The sequence below is a fragment of the Aotus nancymaae genome, unplaced genomic scaffold, assembly GCF_030222135.1.
Source record: "Aotus nancymaae isolate 86718 unplaced genomic scaffold, 86718_ANA_hifiasm-v0.15.2.pri h1tg000006l, whole genome shotgun sequence".
In the NCBI taxonomy this organism is placed as follows: domain Eukaryota; kingdom Metazoa; phylum Chordata; class Mammalia; order Primates; family Aotidae; genus Aotus; species Aotus nancymaae.
In genome coordinates this window covers 24230684-24252906 of record NW_026988417.1, presented here as the reverse complement: position 1 = coordinate 24252906, position 22223 = coordinate 24230684, and the positions used below count along the sequence as shown (strand labels likewise).

At 45.6% G+C, this 22223-nt stretch overlaps 1 protein-coding gene across 1 annotated transcript in view; it reads left to right on the top strand.

Annotated features, from left to right (window-relative positions):
• Positions 1 to 6662: 6662 nt before the first annotated feature.
• The window catches only part of LGI2 (leucine rich repeat LGI family member 2), a 31783-nt gene continuing 16222 nt past the window's right edge, over positions 6663 to 22223 (top strand). The window contains exons 1-6 of the mRNA XM_012472452.3: positions 6663 to 7111; positions 9003 to 9074; positions 10958 to 11029; positions 13299 to 13370; positions 18921 to 18992; positions 20021 to 20190. Of these exons, the coding sequence (XP_012327875.2) occupies positions 6915 to 7111; positions 9003 to 9074; positions 10958 to 11029; positions 13299 to 13370; positions 18921 to 18992; positions 20021 to 20190 (655 nt within the window). The 5' untranslated portion in view covers positions 6663 to 6914. The remainder of the gene's footprint in view (positions 7112 to 9002; positions 9075 to 10957; positions 11030 to 13298; positions 13371 to 18920; positions 18993 to 20020; positions 20191 to 22223) is intronic.

Genomic DNA, 22223 nt, shown 5'->3' with positions numbered 1-22223 from the left:
ACCAAACGAACAAAAACAGAACCTTGCTTGTCTTAGGGGTTGACTTGACTCACAGACTCTCTCTCTGTGACTGTACAGATGAACTTCTCATCCACTCAACCCAACTAAAAGACTGGACAGGTTCTCCTAGAACTAGGAGCACAGCTAAAGACATTCTATCTTGTAAACATAAATGAAATGTAAAAGAAAGTGACCTGCATAATAAAGTGACTCTGATTAACTTTTTTGCACAGTGCAGAATTTCAGAATAAGTAAAAGAAAACAAGGATGAAAGTAAAAGCATGTAATAATGAAATAGAAAACCAAGAGAGAACACAAAAAAGCAACAGAGGCATAACTTGATTCCTGGAGAAAACTAATCAAATTGACAAAACTCTGGCAGTCTTGATCAAGAAAAGAAGAGATGACATAAAGGGAAGAGGAGCAGAATTTCAAAACCCCCTTCACAAAGAGGATGGAAAGAACGTTACGAAATTGGGGAGAGAGGTAAAGAGCCCTGTCAAGGGGTTTTGTTAGCCCTGGTTGTTCCAGTTGGGTGGTGTGTTTATCTCTAAACCACTCAGTGTGGCTGGGAGAATGGAATATTCTGGAATGCTCTAGTCTAGATGACCTGTGTACTTCTGGGAGATGAAGGTATTCATCAAGTGAGCCACACAAACTGAACGCTGAGGAGGAGTGATTCTCGCCAAAGAAAAGTTGTGTCCCGTTGTCATGAGAAGGAGCAGCTGGTGCAGGGTAACACAGATCCCACAGACGCATTACACCGGTGATGAGGAGAAGGTCACGAAGGTCACCAGAAACCAGTGCCTAGGTCCTGAGGGCCCTTGGGCTGATTTAGGAATCTGAGTAAGATATCCACAGGCAGCTCTTCAAGAACATGATGCAATCTAAGAGGCCAATCAGGGATAGATTCAGAATGAGTTCCAAGCTTGTGACACCAACTGAGTTTATGAAGAAAACAAATGGTGGGAAACCAGAAACAGGATCTACATTTGGTCAGCAGCCAACCACAAGAATAGCACATTGGGGTGATGTGGTCAAGACGGGATTGACATACTCTATGATTTAAACAAAACAAAACGAAAAGGACGGCCAGACGCGATGGCTCATGCCTGTAATCCCAGCACTTTGGGAGGCTGAGGCGGGTAGACCATGAGGTCAGGAGATCGAGACCATCCTGGCCAACATGGTAAAACCTGCCTCTACTAAAAATACAAAAAAATAGCCGGGCGTGGTGGTGCATGCCTGTAATCCCAGCTACTCGGGAGGCTGAGGCAGGAGAATTGCTTGAACCCAGGAGGCAGAGGTTGTAGTTAGCTGAGATCGCACTACTGTACTACAGCCTAGGTGACAAGAGCGAGACTCCATCTCAAAAAAGAAAAATGGACCAATTTTTTTTCTTTTTCACCCCAAGGAATCTAGTTTGTAGCCATTCAAGCCAGGTGCTCTTGATGTTTGGATGAATAATTTTGTTTTAGTTGTTACAGCACGTATCAGAGTTGGAAGTTTTAGACGTTGGTGGAGGCTTTTGAAAGCTTCTAGCTGTGGTGACAAGACCAGGTGGGGGGGCGGGGATGAATTAGACTGAAAAATGGGGGGTAGCAGAAGAGAGAGAGGATAAGCAGCATGATGAGGTATTATCTGAGGTTCTTACAAGATTCACAGTTTGATGTAGAGTTTAAAGCCTATTTTTGGTCCTAAAATGGAATTCCCAAACTGTGATATTCTTAGTCACATTCTTCTGCAAGATTTCGGTTGCTTCTTACTGATTGTACCTGAGAGATATTGTCTCTCTAATGTCTGTGTTTCTGAAATGTCATTCATTCATTCAATCAACCAATGTTACATGGAGGGCTTACCAAGAGGGAATCATGGATAGCTATATGGTCTGAAGATTTCCCATCCACCACCGCCCGTCTCCCTCTTCCCATCCGGACTGGGCTTCTAGCTGCCAGCTCAACATCTGCACATGGAGGCCTCATGGACATTTAAAACTCAACATCCCCCAAACTAATCTCTTGATACTTCTCTTCCAGCCAAATCCTCTCCTCTTCTAGGAGTTCTCATCTTAAGAAACGGCACCTCCATCCACCCACCGGCTCCAGCCAAAACCTGGGATGTGTCCTTGCCATTTCTTTCCACTTCACTCCTAAATTCAACCAGCAGCAAGTCTTGTTGACCCCTCCTTCAAGATACACCTTGAGTCCACATCCACTCCTCCATGCCACCTGTCAAGTCCCAGCTGCCATCATCTCTCCTCAGGACTAGTTCAATGGAACCAGTTTCCATTCTCCACTCAGCAGTCAGAAATAACTGACGTATAAAGGACAGCATGCCGCTTCTCTGACTGACATCTTTCAGTGGCTCCCTCTGGCATTTAGAACAACATGCAGGCTTTTTGCCTTAGCCTGCAAGGTCCTGCACAATTGAGCTTCTTTCTGCCTTTCTGACCTCATTTCATCTCTTCCTCCCCTCACTCTCCATGCTTTGGCCACACAGGCTGGCATTCGGATCCTTACATGCACTCAGCACTTGCTGGTCTTGGTGAGCTCACACACTCCATGCTTCTGCCTGCCCGTCCCTCCCTTTTAGCCTCTGCTTACTGCCCATAGCCCTCCTGCACTTGTCTGTCCTTTCTCATCTCAAAGCACTCAGCTAAGTTCTCAGAAAGGCTTCCATCATCTGATAGGATTTGGTTGTGTCTCCACCCAAATCTCGTCTTTAGTAGCTCCCATAATTCCCACATGTTGTAGGAGGGGTTGGGTGGGAGATAATTGAATCAACAGTGTGGCCGTCTCCCTCGTAGTGTTCTGGTGGTAGTGAATAAGTCTCATAAGATCTGATGATTTTATTAGGGGAAACGTTTTTCACTTGGTCCTTTCATTCTCTCTTGTCTGCCACCATGTAAGACCTGCCTTTCTCCTTCCACTATGATTGAGGCCTCCCCAGCCATGTGGAACTGTGAGTCCATTAAACCTCTCTTTCTTTATAAATTACCCAGTCTCCAGTGTGTCTTTATTAGCAGCATGAAAATAGACTAATACACACCTCAATTAGGTCTCCCCTCTTCTCTTCCTTCATATGCTCTATCAATATTTGCAACTGAATACTGATTTGTGCATTCTTTTTTTGTTGTTGTTTTTTTGAGACGGTGTTACCCAGGCTGGAGTGCAATGGCGCGATCTCGGCTCACCGCAACCTCTGCCTCCTGGGTTCAGGCAATTCTCCTGCCTCAGCCTCCTGAGTAGCTGGGATTACAGGCACGCGCCACCATGCCCAGCTAATTTTTTGTATTTTTAGTAGAGACGGAGTTTCACCATGTTGACCAGGATGGTCTTGATCTCTTGACTTCGTGATCCACCCGCTTCGGCCTCCCAAAGTGCTGGGATTACAGGCGTGAGCCACCACACTCGGCCTGATTTGTGCATTCTTTTAGTTTAAACCTGTCTACAGTGAAGGTGGGGACCATGTCTGTCTTGGTTATTGCTTTATTATTGATACCCAGCACATAGTAGGTTCTCAGTTAATACTGACAGAATGAACTGACAAGTAGCTGAACGTGAGAGTGCATGAATGCATGAATGAATGCCATTTTGAACTTCCAACACACGTAATCATATAAAATAGAACAAGTTTGAGACTTTAAAGAAGGCCACTCCAGCCTGCACCATTTCAGCCACTGTAGGAATGTGTGTTATTCGTGTCACAAAGACATAGCTTGAGTAAGTGTATGTCCAAACAAGGATTTTTACATTTTCAAAAACTCTTGCTATTTCCTGAAACAGATTGTGTCTCTCCGATTGTCTATTAAGTTTTTTTTTAAACTGCTGAGGAACTTGGAACCACACCAAGGTAATCTGCATTTCCATTTTTATATTTTAATTTATAAACTGCGCCTTATAATTTACAAGCACTCACTTACTTAGTGTCTCTAGCAGAGCCGAAACAAATACTAACTCTGCCAGCTCTGCTACTCCAGCCTGCTCTCTGCACCATTCCTATCGGGAAACTTTTGAGTTTTTCGGGTTGGAGAGGGTCGGCTGGAGCTAGTCCTAGCTTGGGGAAGTTAAGGTTGGTAACAATGATGATATGTCACATTTATTTAGGAAAGGGTGAAGAAGGGCTCTTTATTCGCATTTTATAGATGAAAAAATAGACGCTGGAGATGGGAATCACATGACCAAGAAGATTTTCTTGTGACCGATGAACCTGGACGACAGTCTGCATCTCTGGAATTCCTCATGCCAAGGGTCTTTCTGGAACACTAAGCCAGGCTCTCTCAACCTCGGCTCTAGCACCATTTTGGCCTGGATCGTTCTTGCTGAGTATTGCAAGGTGTTTAGCAGCATCCTCAGCCTCTATACATTAGACGCCAGGGGGATCCATTCCAAATGTCTCCAGGCATGGCCAAGCATCCCCTGAATTACCCACAACTGAGAACCACGGTACAAGATGGTGACCCTGACTTTGATTAAAATGGAGGCACAGAAGTCAGGAAAACCCATCTCCCTTCATAGTCCTCTCCCCCCACTTCCCTACAATCTAGCCACATAGAACTCTGCTCCAACACTCAGTGCCTCCTTTGTGGTATTAAACGCTTTACTTTCTTGATCTCATTTAACCCCCCAAAATGGTTACAACAACTTCTTGTTTACAAATGAGGAAATCGAGGTTTAGAAAGATCACAAGTTGCACAGCAGTGAGTAGCAGGCTGGGACTACACAATGATACAGCAGTGAGTGGCAGGCTGGGATGCAAACCCTGCCTGTCTAGTCCTGGGGCCAGTGTTTAGCTACCCCACCCTGCCCCCCGCCGCCCTTCCCACTCTCACAGGTGAGAAATAGATTTTCTTTTTCTGAGTCAGCAGGGAGTGCTGTGTTTCAGAAGCCTCGCTCCTCTGCTCTATAGAGCAGTAGTGCATCTCTCTTAAGGCAAACATTTTTCAGGTGCACAGCACACACATCCATGATTGTGGGTCTGCATGTCTGTCACCCTCCCTAGGCTGTGGTCTGTGTCCTGAGCCCCTAATACTGGGCCTTGATGAGTACAGCATTTGTAAAACGCATTTTCCATACAGCAGCGAGGGTTAGACACAGCAGCCAGTTGTGGAGTATGAGCCCCCTGGTCGTGTCCTCTGTGATCTTGGGCAAGATAAAAACTTCTCTGAGCTCAATATTTCCACCCATAAAATGGAAGGACTCATTTCTCAGGACAGATGGGAGAATTAAATGATGATAAATGCACACTGGTTTGCACTGATGCCAGGCAGGTGCTGGACACATGGTCCCCAGCAGGGAGTGTCTAACTCCCTACATGAAGTTGCCTACACAAAGCTCCCTTTCATTCCTGAACCTCTTTTGGTCAGTCTGTGACCCCCATGTACCCAGTGGAGTTACTCTTCTAGGGTTGTCTGTCCAGCTAGACTGTAAGCTCCCTGAGGACAGGGGCTGTTCCTTTGTTCCCTCCCACAGTGGCCAGGCTGATAAGTGTTCTCATGGATCTTGTCAATGGATCACCAACAATAATTGCTGAAGAAGCAATAGTGTGATTCCTATTTTTGCACTGGATACTGCCTTTTCAGGGTAGGTTTTAGCATCTGTGATGCTTTTCCTCGGTTTGCAGCGGAGCAGTGGTGCTGTGATTCCCTTCTTCGAGAAGTTCAGGCTATTCGCCATTACTCTGCTTCTGCTTTGGTCATTTTCTTTGATTTCCCCAGCCGTACACTACCTGTGTTAAGATTCCAGCTCATTGCTTCAAACTTAAGGAGTTGAAGAGGGGCTCAGGAGGGCCTAGTTAGCTAGCCTTCAAGGCTCAGATCCTCATCCTATCCAGCCAGGAGCTGCTGGACCGCCAGCCAGTCAGGATGCTTTCTGGGCTTCAGCGGCCTCATCAGTAAATTAAGGATATGGATGGGACCTGCCTCAAAGGGTAAGGACATGAAGAGCACAGTGGCTAGAAGGTATCACACCCTCAGTCTCTACTAACCCTCGTCTGACTGGGGCAGTGGGGTGGCCCGTGAGCAGCTGAGCGAGGGGAAACTTTCCCGGGCTTTCCAGCTCTTTAGCAGGCAGCAGGCAGGGCCCAGAGCGCCGGGCGTGCAGGCTGCAGCGGTTTTCCTTCCCCACGTTCCTCCCATCGGGAAGGCTGGCTGGCTTCAGTAACCCCTGGTGCTGTGGGAACGGGAGCCAGACCTCACTGCCCCACCGCAGAAGACAAGCAAAGCCAGCCCCCGACCCCGCTGCATGCACTTCAACATTAACAAAGGCTGCTCAAAAGTCTCTCCTCTTCAAAGCACCCAGGGCTGCCTTCCCCCCGGTAATCAACCCAGTTCTCCACACCCCCCACCCCGCGACTTTATTATCTGCCAGAAAGGAGCCCAGTGCCCTCCCCGGGTTATACCCCTGGAGGGACTGCAGGCATCGGATCCTCCACCGCTCGCCAGGCCCCCAGGGGATCTCCGCCAGGCTCGGCCCCTCCCCCAAGGTCACCCAACTTTTCCCTCCGTCCCCGCGCCCGGGCCAGGGCGGGAGGGGGTGGCGGGATGGGGACCGGGTGGGGCGCCCTAGGGGCGGCGCTGGCCCCCCTCCCCCGCGGGGCGGGCCCCGCCATGCATTATTCATTGGCCAGAGCCGGGCTGCGGGCGCGAGTGCTGATGTCAGGCGGGCGCGAGTGCGGCGGGCGCAGCGGCGGCGGCCGCCCAGCAGCCCGGGCTCGGGTGGGGGGGCGCCGAGTGGGGGTGGCGGCCAGCATGCTGCTCGGCTGCGGCTCGGCCTCCCACACCCGCGGCGCCCTCGTCCTCGCCAGCAGCGGCGGCAGCGGAGCAGCGAGCGGCGCCCGCGTCTGCAGCGGCGCCGGGTCCGAGCGCGCGGCGCGGCGGCGGGGGTCGGGGCCCGGGCGGGGAGCGGGGACCCGGCATGGCGCTGCGGAGAGGCGGCGGCGGGGCGCTCGGGCTGCTGCTACTGCTGCTGGGCGCCGCGTGCCTGATCCCGCGGAGCGCGCAGGTGAGGCGGCTGGCGCGCTGCCCCGCCACTTGCAGCTGTACCAAGGAGTCCATTATCTGCGTGGGCTCTTCCTGGGTGCCTAGGATCGTGCCGGGCGACATCAGCTCCCTGTGAGTGGGACCCCTCCAGCCCCCACCCCGCCCCGCCCCACCCTGCGCCCGCCGCCGCGAGGGAGTTGCCTCTGGCGCTGAGGCAGCGCGACCCTGACCCACTCCCCAGGGCCCTTCTTTGCGTTGGGTGGGGGACGTGGGTGGAGTGTTGGCACCGGGGAGGATGGTGAGAACCTGAGCCCCACAATCTGGGAACCCAGACAGGTCCCTGGGCAGTGTTTCTCACAATGTGGCCCGCGGGCCACCTGCATCAGACTCACCTGGGGAAGCTTGTGCCAATGCAGAATCCGGTTGCTCTGAAGCTGTCTTTGGAGCGGAGCCCTGGAGAGTGCATCTGACGTCCCCGGGCGACTCAGGGGTGCATTAAAGTTTGAGAGGGGGTGTGTGTGTGTATGTGTGTTTGCGGGTTGGGGTTGTGTGATTGTGTAGGAGCAACTGAACACGACCCGATTGAGTGCAAACTGGGAAGAGTGAGGCCTCACCGCCCCACGTCAGGTCTGGGGTTAACGTTCACCCGTGGCCTCCTCCTAACTTCTCCACATCACAGGTTGCACAAAGCCGAGGTCAAGGCAGGCAGGCTCTGGGAGCTGAGGGGCCGCCCCACGTGGCCTGGAAGAGGGGGTCACGGAAGGCTTGGCAGAGGTTTAGGGCATGTTGGGCGCCTAGCCCAGTGACCAAGTGCTTTGAAGCCAGCCTGACTTCTTGCCCTGAGGTCAGGAGGGCTACTTGTCCCCTTTCCCCATCACACAGTTGTGTTGGCTGCATTTTCAGCAGGAGGAACCCATAGGAAAGGGCTTCACATGATTAATCCATCTGCCGAGAGGTGCTTTCACCCTGCCCTCACCTGGCCACTCACGCCAAATGACCAGCTCTCATAAGGGCGGTGGAAGGGGCTGTTGGGCTGGATCTTTGACTGCTAGGACGTTTCCTGCTAAGACCACTCTACTGTTCCAGGCCAAGGTGCCTGGGTGCCCATTCAGCGGTGGAGGCAGGGAATCCCCGGGGTGACGTTGCTTGCACTCAAGATACTTTCCTGTGTCCAGTGCTCCCCCACCATCCACCCAAGGCAAACTGTAGGAGCCTGGACTCAGGATTGAGGGGGTTCCCATTTGCATTGATAGAAAGTCAGAAGAGTTTGGCTGGTGGGAACAGAGGACGTTTTGGATTCTTAATATTGCCAAGTTGGGTGACATGGAGGATTCCAGAAACGAGTTCCCCATATTAAATCCTTCAGACCAGCAGCTGCTTAAGTGATCTGCATGTGAACCGAAAGGAATTCTGAAATAATGTATTCAGATCCTGCTGTGGCCAGAAAGGATAGGGGCCTGGGGGCAGAAATAAAGCCAAGCAGTCTTGCCAGCTAGTTGACCATTTTATCTGGCAGATGGCACTGCCTCTTCCCACATAGGGGAGTTCAGGTGTCTGTGAGTTTTTCCCCAGGGCCTTCATGGTGCATTTAATCAGAAGTGCTCCCACTGTCTTTCAGAGATGGGCTCCGGAGAGGAATGCTTAATCCTACCCCAGGATTCGTAGGCCAACAGTAACGCTATGTCTACACAAACAGAATCAGGGGCGGAGATGAAGCGATTATCCATTTTCAGGCAGGGGCCTCCTGTAGTTAAGAAAAGGAAGTGAGGGGATTGATTGAAACCGACTGAGATAATGTCTGTGGAAGGAGCTGCTGGTAAAGGTTTCTGTTATTCAGACTAGTTTTCATATTGATCTGATTCATTGGGAAGTGGCTTGTCTCTTCTCCTTCCTACCCTGGGAAAGATCCTGGCCAACTGTGAGTCAGGGTTTGAAGTACAGGTTGCAGGCAGAGGTTGATTGCCACCCTGCCTGACTTCCTAATAGAAACCTACGCCTACTTTTACCCATCTTTTGCCCATAGGAGCCTGGTAAATGGGACGTTTTCAGAAATCAAGGACCGAATGTTTTCCCATCTGCCTTCCCTGCAGCTGCTGTGAGTATGGGAAGATTCTGCGCAGTTGGGGGGCCCTGAGGTGCCATCCTTGAAGGGTGGTCTCTCCCTCTTTGATATGAGCCCTTCCTAAAGTACCCCAGCTCCGTGAGTAGACCATGGCTGCCTCTTGGTGTTAATTTACCCTATGGTGCCCCAGCAAAGCACTGATGCTCCCTGCTCAGTTTTCTTTCCTTAGTTTGATATTTGCTTTCTTCAAAGACTTTATTGTAGACCCCCTGCATGTAGATCTAGTAAATGAGGAGGTGATTGCTTTGACTCATGACCTGAACATCACCTAAGTGCACTGTTTCCCAAACATCTCAGTTTAAAAGAAAACTTAATTTTAAAATCTTAATGTTACTCTGGAAATAGGAGTGTTTCTAGTTTATTGAGAACTGAAACCAGTCAGGCAGCATACTATGAACGTATGTGCATAATTTTATCACACCATTCCCACGATGAAGGCACATTGATAATCCCTTTTGATAGATAAGGAAACTGAGGCTCAGGGAAGTTAAGTGACTTGCCCCAAATCAGAGCCAGGATTCTAGCCAGGACCAAAAGCTCTCACTCATACCTATTCCTCATCCCAGCTCCTCTCTGTGAGCAATCCCCAAGGCACTGTGCTGATGCCCACGGTGTGCCCTGTAACCCAGGCTGCGTAATGTTTACTGGTGAAAAGAAATGTCCAAAAAGTAGTTTTCAAAAGCAAATCGGTGACAGGCAAAGTATGAGTACACACCTCATTCTCTTTATCTATGTTGGTTTCTTAAATTTGAGATGAGACTGAAATTAAAACAAGCAATGTGCTATAGAAAATTTGGATAAATGGGCCAGGTGCAGTGGCTCATGCCTCTAACCCCAGCATTTTGGGAGGCCAAGGCAGGCTGATCATGAGGTTGGGAGATTGAGACTCTCCTAGCCAACATGGTGAAACCCCATTTCTACTTAAAATACAAAAATTAGCTGGGCGTGGTGGCGTGCGCCTGTAGTCCCAGCTACTCAGGAGGCTGAGGCAGGAGAATCGCTTGAACTCGGGAGGCGGAGGCTGCAGTGAGCCAAGATCGCGCCACTGCACTCCAGCCTGGGAGACAGAAAGAGACTCTGTCTCAAAAAAAAACAACTTGGATAAATGGAATATAGGAGATCACTATTCATCCTAAATAAACATGGTCTTGATACTTTTGTCCTTGAAATGTTACATGCCTACTTTTAACATTGTACTTAACATTTAAAAATCTGAGGTCTCTTAGGAATTGCAGTGCTATTAAAATACACTTTCCATACAATAGAAATATAATTTAGGTATTCTTTTGCCAGTTGAGTTGGTGATGACTCAAATAGAAAACTATAGCGACAGTCTTCTGAAAGTTTCTTAAACAAACTTTTTTTTTTTTATATTTCTTATGGGAATGTATAATGTAGTAGAAAAGGTTTTTCTGTTTTTTGTTTTTTCTTGGTCCCAGCTGTGTGACTTTGGTCAAGTCGGGCTTATATTTTTCTAAAAACAGATTTGGATGAGATCTTTCTAGATCTCTAATTTTATGATCTCTTGTATGCCATAGGGCATTCACTGACCATTTAGTTGTGCTGAGTATTATAATGTTTTAAAATAACAGGCATCAGGTCATATTTACTGAAACACACAGGGAAGAAAGGAGCAGAGTTCTGGAGATGACAAGACAATCTGGTCAAAAGGAATCCACTTGCCACTGTCTGTAAGAGCAGGCTGTGAGAGGTTTCTGACAACCAAATGGATTCTTCTTAGGCTAACAAGAGCTCATGTTTACCCACAGATCAAAACGTAGCAAAAGAAATAGAAATGGCTTTGCATGTGAGTCAAATTTTACATCTCCGCATTGGAATCTGTCTCTTACTTTCAGATTGCTGAATTCTAACTCATTCACGATCATCCGGGACGACGCTTTCGCTGGACTTTTTCATCTTGAGTATCTGTAAGTTTTGTGCTTTGTCTATTTGCTGAACATCTGGTATCTTGGTAGAATTTCTGGATTGGTTTCTATGCTGGAACAGCATCTCTGCAAGGGTCTAGGGGTGGAGAAAGTGGAGAACACCCCATTCTCTTTTCAGCACTGACCTTTTATAGTTGACTTGCTTACGAACACGCTGGGGCAGGAGGAGGTTGGAGACAAAGAAGGAGAGAGATTCATTCATTCTCTGCTGACATTTAATTTGTCATGTAGTAAGCACAATTGGAAACTGCATCGGATATTTTTACCTCTCATAACTCAGCATGGATTTGCTGATCAGCCAGAAATAGAGTTGTGGGGTTTTGAGGGTTACCGATTTTTAATAAAGCCTCCCTATTTGGGGGTAGAACTTCATGTTGTTCATTCACTGGCCTACATCTCTTTTGCAGTATCCCCTATGAATTGCTGCTGAGGGTCTAATTTTATTTTATTATTTTCCTTAAAAAAAAAAAAAAGGTTATTTTTCCCTTTTGTGATGTGCAGGTCTTTCCGCTCGCAGTGGGCTTTGCCCTTGTTCTGATTTCTGCCTTTTCTTCCTTTCATGTCTTTTTTCCCCTTGAAGTTCTTTCATCCTTGTCTTTGGTAACTTTGTAATAATGTTAATCCTGCTATCAGATGGGATTTCCCCACTTAGCATTCAGAGAGATTTTTAAAGCCTCGTCTCATTTTCTTGTCTGAGTTCAACAGGTGGTATTGGAATTCTAGACACATCTCAGGTATAAGAAAGGTCTCTGCTGACTTTGTGTCTTGAGGAAAGATGTCCCTGAGGAATTTTTTCTCTAGAGTATACATAATATGTGTATTCTCATAATACTGTGATACGATGGTATATATAGTGTGGAAAGTGTAACACGACTGCAATGCTAAATCTGGCTAGGGTCTGTGAAAGCCCATACATAGCCAATGGAGGTCATGGTTGTAAAGCTATGAGTTTTCTCTTACAGGTAGTTCATCTTAAGGTCATGGTTATTGGAGAGGAAGTTAGCTCATCAGTTTATGCTGAAGTCTATTACTGAAGAGACACCTCACTTTTAAAAACCATCAGTGAGTTCTCGTTGCAGGAATCAAGAACTAATTCATTGATGGTGTTGTGTTACAAAGCCCCACCCACGGAGCATCTCATCCAAGACCCTCTTACATTTGACTTCTTGTAATGCTATCAACTAAAATTTAGTCCTCCCTGGGCCTAGAGAATAGTCATAGTGAATTCACATCCGTTCTTTCCCACAAAGACCTAAAAGCATGGCCAGTGTTATTATTGCAAGATCCCATGCGCAAACCCTATGGAGCTTTAGTAGAGAGAAATAAGTTTCGTCCCTACTCAACTTTATTATCCTTCCTACTTCCTCATGGCTTAAAGAGCTTGAGCTTTTCCCTGCCTTGTCACCCATTGGTTTGGTGATTAGATGATGTAGGACATGATATAAACTCAAAGTTGCTGAAAACCAAGCTTGATGGAACTCTCCCTCTGCAAAAAACTTTAATAACAAGATGGAAAACAAGGAACCCTCTCAAGGGACAGTGCTACTAACAGAAGTGTGAATAGACAGACACCGTGCAATGCGGAGTGAGTGGGGAAAATGTCTGGAAGCACTCCAGTCTTGCAGAGATAAGAGAATTTCTCGCCTTGTATACTGTCTTCTTTTTTATTTCCCTCCAAGATTTTTTTTTTTTTTTTGAGACGGTGTCTTGCTCTGTTGCCCAGGCTCGAGTGCATTGGCGTGATCTTGGCTCACTGCAACTTCCATCTCCCGGGTTCAAGTGACTCTCCTGCCTCAGCTTCCAGAGTAGCTGGGCCTACAGGCGCATGCCACCACGCCTGACTAATTTTTGTATTTTAAGTAGACATGGGGTTTCACCGTGTTGCCCAGGCTGGTCTTGAACTCCTGAGCTCAGGCAATCCGCCTGCCTTGGCCTCCCAAAGTGTTAGGATTACAGGTGTGAGCCACTGCACTCAGCACCCCCAAGATGTTTTTACCCATGTTGCTATCTCAGAATTTGAAGACTTCCATGCCACTTCTGGAAGGAGTGCACACCACACACTCACGTGCGTGCCTTTTTGCACACATCCTGCTACCACGTGGAATTTGGTGTAGCTGACCTAGTCTTCAGAGATAAATTCTTATAATTCAGGAATGCTTTTAGATTTTATTCTGAAAGCTTACTAATATAGTTTTTAAAGAGATACTAAGGAGAAAAAGAATCATTCTAATTATACGATTTTTCCTCTTAGGTTCATTGAAGGGAACAAAATAGAAACCATTTCAAGAAACGCCTTTCGTGGCCTCCGTGACCTGACTCACCTGTAAGTCTTATGAAAAGTATTGTAAGTCCTTTAACGTGTGGAGTAAGGTTGATTTCCTGGGGCCTCCCTATTTCTTGACTGTTATTTCCATATTGTAATAGTCCTGGAAGGAAACGAATTTCTAGATTACCCAAGAAGTTTCTATGTTGTCAATCAGACACTAGCTCATTGTGACTACTCACATACTTGTCTTTATTGTCATCTCTAGCAACCTGAATTGCAGTGATAGACCACGTGACTGTGTGTGAATTAAGGAGCAACCTGGGGTGTGAGGGGCTTGTGTCACTTGAGGAGATGGGAAGGCCATGATTTTTTTTTTTAGCCCAGGCTAAAGTGCAATGGCACGATCTCAGCTCACTGCAGCCTCCACCTCCTGGGTTCAAGACATTTTTATGCCTCAGCCTCCCGAGTAGCTGGGATTACAGACGCCTGCTACCACGCCCGGCTAATTTTTGTATTTTTATTAGAGATGGGGAGTCTCACTGTGTTGGTCAGGCTGGTCTCGAACTCCTGATCTCAAGTGATCCACCTGCCTCGGCCTCCCAAAGTGCTGGGATTACAGGCATGAGCCACCGCACCTGGCCAGGAAGGAAATTAATGTGGGTCTTACACCTGCTTGGCACCAGGCACAGGGCTGGGTGCTTAGTGAGCCTTCTTTTCTTTAGCTTTCATAATAATCTGTGAGTTCCCATTTTACAGATTTCAGAATCCAGGCTTAGATGACTAAGTGGAATGTTGGATCAGAATTAGGACAAAGTGAAATAGAGACATTTTCATGGCTCTTCTCATTTGAATGCAGATCACTTTTTCTTTTATGTTGGGTTAATCTGTGGTTTCAGCTAAGCTCTCTGGTTCTTTAAGAGCTTTCTGGAGATAAAATTAAACAAATCGATTTGAAATTGGCTTATCAGAATGAAGCAAGTATACACACTTAGAAAATTTATAAAATTTACAAAACTAGAAAAAATAGTGGCTGTGTTTATGAAAATGTAAAAATACTCATTGTCTTGATAGGAGTAATTCATTAGCCAGGAACCAGGTCCCCTTTGCGTGATGGATATTCTGTATTTGAGTAAGATAACATGTCTCATCTCTGTAGTCAGCCTGCCTGCCATAAGGATAGTGGGGAAAGTTGGAGGATTTCGATGGGAAGTGTCAGGCAGGGATAGTAGTACCTTCAGCGTGTGTAACCATGACTGGTACAGTGTGGACATAGTCATCTAATGAGGTAACCATTCACATCAAGCCCTGATATTTGCAAAGGAGTCTGTCAATAGGCCTAGCAAGCGCTTGATTCTGGAATGCCCACAAGCAGACACTCTGCCTGAGTTAAAGCTTACGGGGTAAGGAGGGAATAGACGTGGGAGGCCCAAGCATCCGTGTCAGCATAGTTGGTACTGGAGAATGTCCGAGTTCTTCATTTCTTCCTAAAAAAGCCTTGATTGTTTTTCAGATTCGAGCTAAGTGTCAAATCCCCAGATTCCTGTAGAGGCTACAGTCGTGGGCTTGGTATTGTATAGGCTCGGGTTCAAATCTCAAGGCAATGATTTATTAATATTGCTTAACTTTGCTGAGACTCAATTTCCTTCTACTTAAAATAGGAATAACTATACCGATTCCATGGGATTGCTGTACATAAAGAGTTAATGCTTGCTTGCAAAGCATCTAGCCCATTATTCATGGTAAACGCTCAAGGCATAGCTGGTGTTATCATCATCATCATCGTCAACATCATTCCTTCCCTCCACGCATTAAGAAGTCCCCATTTCCTTCATGGTCCATCAAGTATCTTTGGCAGTAGCAGTTTGTGGCCAGACAGGGTCTGCTAAGAAGACAGCTGTGGGTGTCTGAAGAGCAACAGCTGTGGCCAGATGAGTCTGGTTCCCGGAAGTCAGGAATTAGGGGCTTTGTATTTGAGCAAAAGCTCTGGGCAGATTATAATCCTAAAGCAAATCCCGTGTGACGGGCTGAGTTAGCTCAGATGACAACTTTCATTTGCTCACATGGCTACAGTTCTTCCATCAGCAGCAGAGTGTGAGCAAGCAGGTATCATGTACGGACATTTGCATGTCTTCATGCAGGTGTACAAAGTGTCCTTGAATGCATGGACTTATATACATAAGCGTCCATAGCTGTGTTCATGTGTGCATGCTTATGCATTTGTTTCATGTGTTCTCATATGTACATGTGTGCAAGAGGCACCTCCTTTTCTGTGGTATGCACAGAGAACACAAACACAGAGGGAGTGAGGGAGTCCTGCCCTTGGGCCCAGAAAGCACAAATGCGTCAGAGAAGAACCAGCTCATCTCAGTGAGTAGGACGACCCTGCAGTCAAGCCCACAAGTCAAGCCTCTTCTCAGCTCTCTAACCTCATCTCTCTGAGTGTCCTCAGAACGTCAAGCTCTCAGTGCTCCCCCATGCTCACCCACCTCATCCCACTGCTTTTCCTCACATCCTCTCCCTTGCCCAGGATGCTGTTTCTCCTGCCCGTGGTCTCTTGAAATCTCTTTTCTTTCAAAGTCCAGATTAAGTTCAATCTCCCTCGTTAAGCCATCTCCATCTTCCTCTTCACTCCTGCCATTGGCTTCATGCAGCCAGCACTTTACTGTCTGCAATGGCCATACTGGTTGGTGCTGCAGCCTGGCTGTTAGTTTTATCTCCTAGCATGTTGGAAGCTCCAGGAAGGCAGGACTTTTAGTGATCTTCCCTTAGCTCTGTTCTTCCACCAGTGTCTAGCGCCGGGCTAAGCCAGCAGGGTGTACTTTCTGATTTGCTAATTGACGGATGACTTCAATGGAGTTGGATTTTCCATATATGCTCTACTTCTGGGCAAGTCAGGTGAGATTTTTTATTTTTTTTTTGAGATGGAGTCTTGCTCTGTCACCCAGGCTGGAGTGCAGTGGTGTGATCTCAGCTCACTGCAATCTCTGCCTCCTGGGTTCAAGCGATTCTCCTGCCTCCACCTCCCGAGTAGCTGGGACTACAGGTGTGTGCCACCATGCCCAGCTAATTTTTTGTATTTTTAGTAGAGACGAGGTTTCACCGTGTTAGCCAGGATGGTCTCGATCTCCTGACCTCATGATTCACCCGTCTTGGCCTCCCAAAGTGCTGGGATTACAGGCATGAGCCACCGCGCCCAGCTGTCAGGCAACTTTTAAAGTTTACTCTTCTAGGTTGGAGATGTATTTAGTAATTCAAGCATTTAATATATTGTTTAAAGAATGAACCAATTCAGCTCCCTCCTTTTTTAAAAACCTCTAAGCGAAGAGAAGATACCAAGTCTCTAAAGTTCACTCCTGTGCTTATAAAAGTTCCTACTTGGAATTTGCTTGATTAAGTTAAGCAGCTGATTTTTATCTTTTATGCTTACAGACTCACATGCCTAGGAAAAGAGACGCAGATCAGGTTTCAAAGCATTGAAGGAGCTCTGCCAATCTGTAACTAAAATCTAGAACATTTGTTTCCAGCAGTTCCGTGAAGCCCAAGGGACATGGAGCTGTTAAATAGTTTTAGAAATAAAATTAAGTGCCATGATTTGTAGGCAAAATGAAGTGGAAAGGCAGGTGTTAAGCACTTAGTGTGAGTGGGGTAAGTAACCCATCTAAATAATTCTGCTTTCTGAAATCTAAATTGAGCACTTGGAACGTTGCTAAACACGCTGCTGTTTTGTTTTGTTTTGTTTTTGGCTTTGATCATTCCATGTATACTTAGCATTTCAATACAATAACTTTCAATTAGCTGAAGTTTTTAGCTAACAATGTTAATTAGCTAAAACATTTTTGTACTTTACTTTCCGGAAAAAGTAGCCATCAACCAGGAAAAAAAAAATCTAAACAAACACCCCCTTCTCTAAATTTCCAAAAGCTCTTTCAGTGTCGCTTCAGTCCGATTACATATTCAGCCTATTTTCCAACACAGTTAAAAATAAACAAATACGTCATTTAGAAAAGGGAGGTAAAAGAGTACACAAAATTTTATTTAAATTCGTTTGTGGTTACCTAGATAGAAAGGGAAAGGGGCACAATTCAGAAACTATGGGTCTTCCCATATCCAGTTGTTGTCTTGAAGAAAGAGTATTTGGGATCCAAGCTTTCTACTCTGCCCAGCTAACCGGCTCTAGGTAGGAACACCCATTTCTTTAATTTATCTTCTTGGGATGGGTCGTTAGGATGATACAAAAGATGCATTTCATATATATCTTAAATAGATTGGTGCTGAATTGCTTACATGTTTATCATTTATATGTTTTGCTGCTGGCATTCATACGTGTAAAAGGAAACAAAAGTAGGCATCGGCTTCTTGGCTGACTCACATTAGAGTGCAGCGCCCGGGGAAATCACAGACTCGATGTACATCATTTCAACACTCAGCGTCTTTCTACATCAACAGCCCTGCACCATGGACATTCATCTTCACAGGATGATGACAGGGCACTGCAAAATCCTGAATCATCAGACAAAGAGTTGATGCTGTGCATTCTAGTCTATTTCCTGGAGGTGGGGAAATGGACTAGGACATCTTAGAATGATCTTCAACACTAAGAACAAAAATGCAAAATGGTTTTGGGTCAACCTTCATTAATGTTAAAATGAAATTGATCATAGTCAATCATTCCCTACACATTCTGATTCATTGAGGTTTTATTACGTTATTCTTAAAGGTTGAGCTGAGTGTCTTTATGTAAAGGGGTGTTTACTGAGTCCTTTCTTAGAGTCACAAGTAATAGAATTCACTTAGATGAACCATTAGGGAACTTCTTGGGACAAGACTGTAAATCTTCTTTTATTACTCTCACTTTGGTGCTTAATACATTAATTCAGTAGCCATACACCGAGTGCCTGCTGTGTGCCAGGCACTGTTCTAGGAACTGGAGATACAGCAGTGGACAGACAGACAGTAACCACTGTCCTCATGTGGCTAATGTAGAGGGAGGATACACAGCCAGTAAACAAACAGATAATTAAAATATGTAGCGTGCCAACTGATGGCGATGCAGGGAAGGGAGATGTGCAGAGGCCTGAGAAGGTGATGATACTTGAGAACAGACCCAAAGGAGGCAATGGAATGCTAAATGGATATCTGAGGGAAGAGCATTCCAGGTGGATGACCAAGTTCAGAGGGCTGGAGGTAGGAGCATGCCTCACCGGTTGGAGGAATAGCAAGGAAGCCAGGGTGGCTGGATCAGAGATCCACTGAGAAGTTGGAGACCGATGAGATGTGGTCTCCTAGGTGAGCAAGAGTACAGGTAATCAGGCAATAAAGGGTCTTGCACGCCACCAAAGGAACTTTGGCTTTGATTCCAAGAAACATGGGAAGCCATCCGAGGTTGAGCAAATATACATAAAGAGCTTAAAAAGTGCTTTTTGTATTAAAAAAAAAAAAGGTAGAATCCAGCAGCTCTGATGTTATCTTTGCATAACTAAGCTCATTTCTCTATCTCAGTATTGATGAGCAAAGCTGCACTTTAAGTCAATAGCTTTACTGGAAGGGAATTGAGAGTGACAGGGTGTGAGGTAATAACCACATTGCAATGTGACTTTCTTGTTCTAGCTCTTTGGCCAATAACCACATAAAAGCATTACCAAGGGATGTCTTCAGTGATTTAGACTCTCTGATTGAACTGTAAGTAATGAAATTAAGTTTATGTGTGCCTGTCATTGTGTCCCAGTTAATCATGTCTTTCAATCCCCTCTCGCCTTTCTTTTATGTGTTTATTTTATGCTGTGGCTAAAAATCTATAATAAAGTAGTGCATCCTGGGAAACAGCATACAGTTCGAGTTGTGTTGGATTTTGCCATTTCATGCTTAACGCTCATGAGGCCAGTGGTAAATCACACTTCCCGGGTGGGAGGTCCCCTCCCTGAGATAGTGCTTTCACCTGCTTTATCTTCCAGCATTTGTTGCTTCTTACTGGACGTAATGTTTTTTGTTTGTTTGTTTGTTTGTTTGTTTGTTTTTTCAGACCGAGTCTCGCGTGTAGCCCAGGTGGAGTGCAGTGGCCTGATCTTGGCTAACTGCAACCTCTGCCTCCCGGGTTCAAGCGATTCTCCTGCCTCATCCTCCTGAGTAGCTAGGATTACAAGCGCCTGCCATTATGCCCAGCTGATTTTTGTATTTTTAGTAGAGACGGGGTTTCGCCATGTTTGCCGGCCTGGTCTTGAACTCTTAACCTCAGGTGATTTGCCCGCCTTGGCCTCCCAAAGTGCTGGGGTTACAGGTGTGAGCCTCCATGCCTGGCCTACAGGACATAGTTTTAACAAGAGCTTGAAGTTCCGATTGTGTTTGTGAAACCCATCTTTTTACAACATCTTCTTTATGTTTATGAGAACCTTTGTTGGGGGATGTTCTTCTGCCATCTGTCTCCCATTTCCAGCATGGTGTGGAGACAGCTTCAAGAGCATTTGGAGAGATGATATGTCCTCGCTGAGAGCTCTCTGGACATTATACAGTTAAATCCCCAGTGCTAAGGAGCATTCAATAAAGTCAGTGATAGATATGAGAAACAGGAGGCATTAAATACAAAATTTTTTAAACTCCATTTTTAGGGGCTCTCAAATATATCAAAATGTTAATAATTTTGGAGTTACGTGTTACACGTCAGACACGTCTATTTCTCTGTGTATGTGTTTGTGTTTTGTTTTGATTTTTAGAGATTTAAGGGGTAATAAATTTGAATGTGACTGCAAAGCCAAGTGGCTGTACCTGTGGTTGAAGATGACGAATTCCACTGTTTCCGATGTGCTGTGTATTGGTCCACCAGAATATCAGGAAAAGAAGCTCAATGATGTGACCAGCTTTGACTATGAATGCACAACTACAGGTATTCAGAACCTCATCAGATGTGGATATTTCAAAGAATCTCTTTGTCTTTCTTTTAGACTGTTAACGGAGAGTGGGGAAAAGTGAATATAGAATTGTTTATCAAAATTGTTTTAGAGAAATTTTAAGCATCCTAAAGAAATGAATTGACGTGGAAGGAAAATATCTCAAAAGTTAGGAAGAATTTTTTGTTAACTGCCCTGGCTTCAATTTTGCTTCTTTACAAAATTCAAATTTCTCTAAGGTTTCATTTTCTTAAGTCAAAGTATGAACTTGTGGGTTTGGCGTGAGAACGTTGTCAAATCAATCTAAGTTTCATAGAAGGCCAGCACAGGGAGGCCTAAGTTACTCGGTTGAGACTGTTCTCTTGCTTTAGTAAGATGAAGTTCACTGGACATTTAACTAACAAACACCAGACTTTTACGCTCTTTTTTTTTGAGATGGAGTTTCACTCTTGTTGCCCAGGCTAGAGTGCAATGGCATGATCTCGGCTCACTGCAGCCTCCGCCTCTTGGGTTCAAGCAATTCTCTTGCCTCAGCCTCCCAAGTAGCTGGGGTTACAGGCACCCACCACTATGCCCAGAAAATTTTTGTATTTTTAGTGAGATGGGGTTTCACCATGTTGGCCAGGCTGGTCTCAAACTCCTGACCTCAGGTGATCCGCCCGCCTCGGCCTCCCAAAGTACTGGAATTACAGGCGTGAGCCACTGCGCCCAGCAAACACCAGACTTTTAAACCTGTGAATGACTTTCAGAGTCCCATGTAAGAAGAGATAACTAGGTAAATTATAACCAATGGCAAAATAGAAAATAAAAGTTAACAATTAGTTATCAAAAGAAAACAACTCACGTTGATGGAAAAACGTAAAGAAAGTTTTATTTTATTTTCCAGGTCCTGACACAAGCTTTCAGTTTATACATTTTTCAGGTTATAAGATAAAATTAAAACACTAACTGCCTCCACTGTCACAGCGTGAGGCCCACGGTATTGGTGACTCTCTCCACTGGAAAGGTTGGGTGGGGTTTCTATGGCTTCTAAAGCCAGAGAGAGGATCAGGCCACTGTATGAAACCTGCTTACCTGATTCATAAAAATACACATTCAGGCTGAGAGCTGATATCTACAAAGCCTCAAGTCATGTCAGGAGAAGCAGCAGGGATGAGAAACAGAAAATAGTTACAGAAACTCAAAAGACACCAAAACTCCAAGAACAAAATATCCCATTTAGGCCAGTCCCGCTCCCACCTTCCAACAAATAAGCAAAAACCCACAAAGTAAAAATCATTTCTAGGTATCTTTGTTTGTAAATAAGTGACCCTACAAGTTCTGTTCTTTTCTGATAAACAACCTGAAATCTCACAGAAATGACTTTTTCTTTCATCATCGAATAGGGGCTTATTCAGCTGTGTAATTGGCAGGTGCCCCATAGTCAGCTGAGGCCACTAGGAGGTTAATTTATTGTATTTTAGAGCCAGGGCAATAAATCAGAGGTCGTAGTCAATAACATTTGCACCAAAAGGTGGCATTCAAGACTCTGGTATTAAATGCTAAATTGAATTAAATTTAATTAAACCACCGCTAAATCAGAGCTCACTGAGACTTCTCTCTACCTTTTCTCTATTTTTTTTCTGGAGAGTTCTAGAAATGCCAAGGTGAAATTTGCAGATTTTCCATTGTTCTCTTCACACCTGGCCATAGCGTGTGGAAACTTTGCCAATCTCTGATAGAAGTAATGGGCTAGAGGGCCGTGGGAATAGAATATAATTTCTACAAGAAAATATATTTTCTGAATTTAGGGCCCTGGGGATGGTTATAAAAATGATCTAGTCTCTGAGAGTTGTTATTGGAATGGAAGTAGCCTGGAACTAAGGAAACCTGTTCTCATCCCAGAATCCATGGAGCAGCAAGAAAGGCCTTAACACATTTGAGGGCCTTCTCTGTCTTATGCAGTATTTGTCTTCACAAACAAGCTTTCTACTAAACTTTACAAAGTCAGCACAAGGCTTTCTGGTGAGAGGGACATGATGATTCTGTC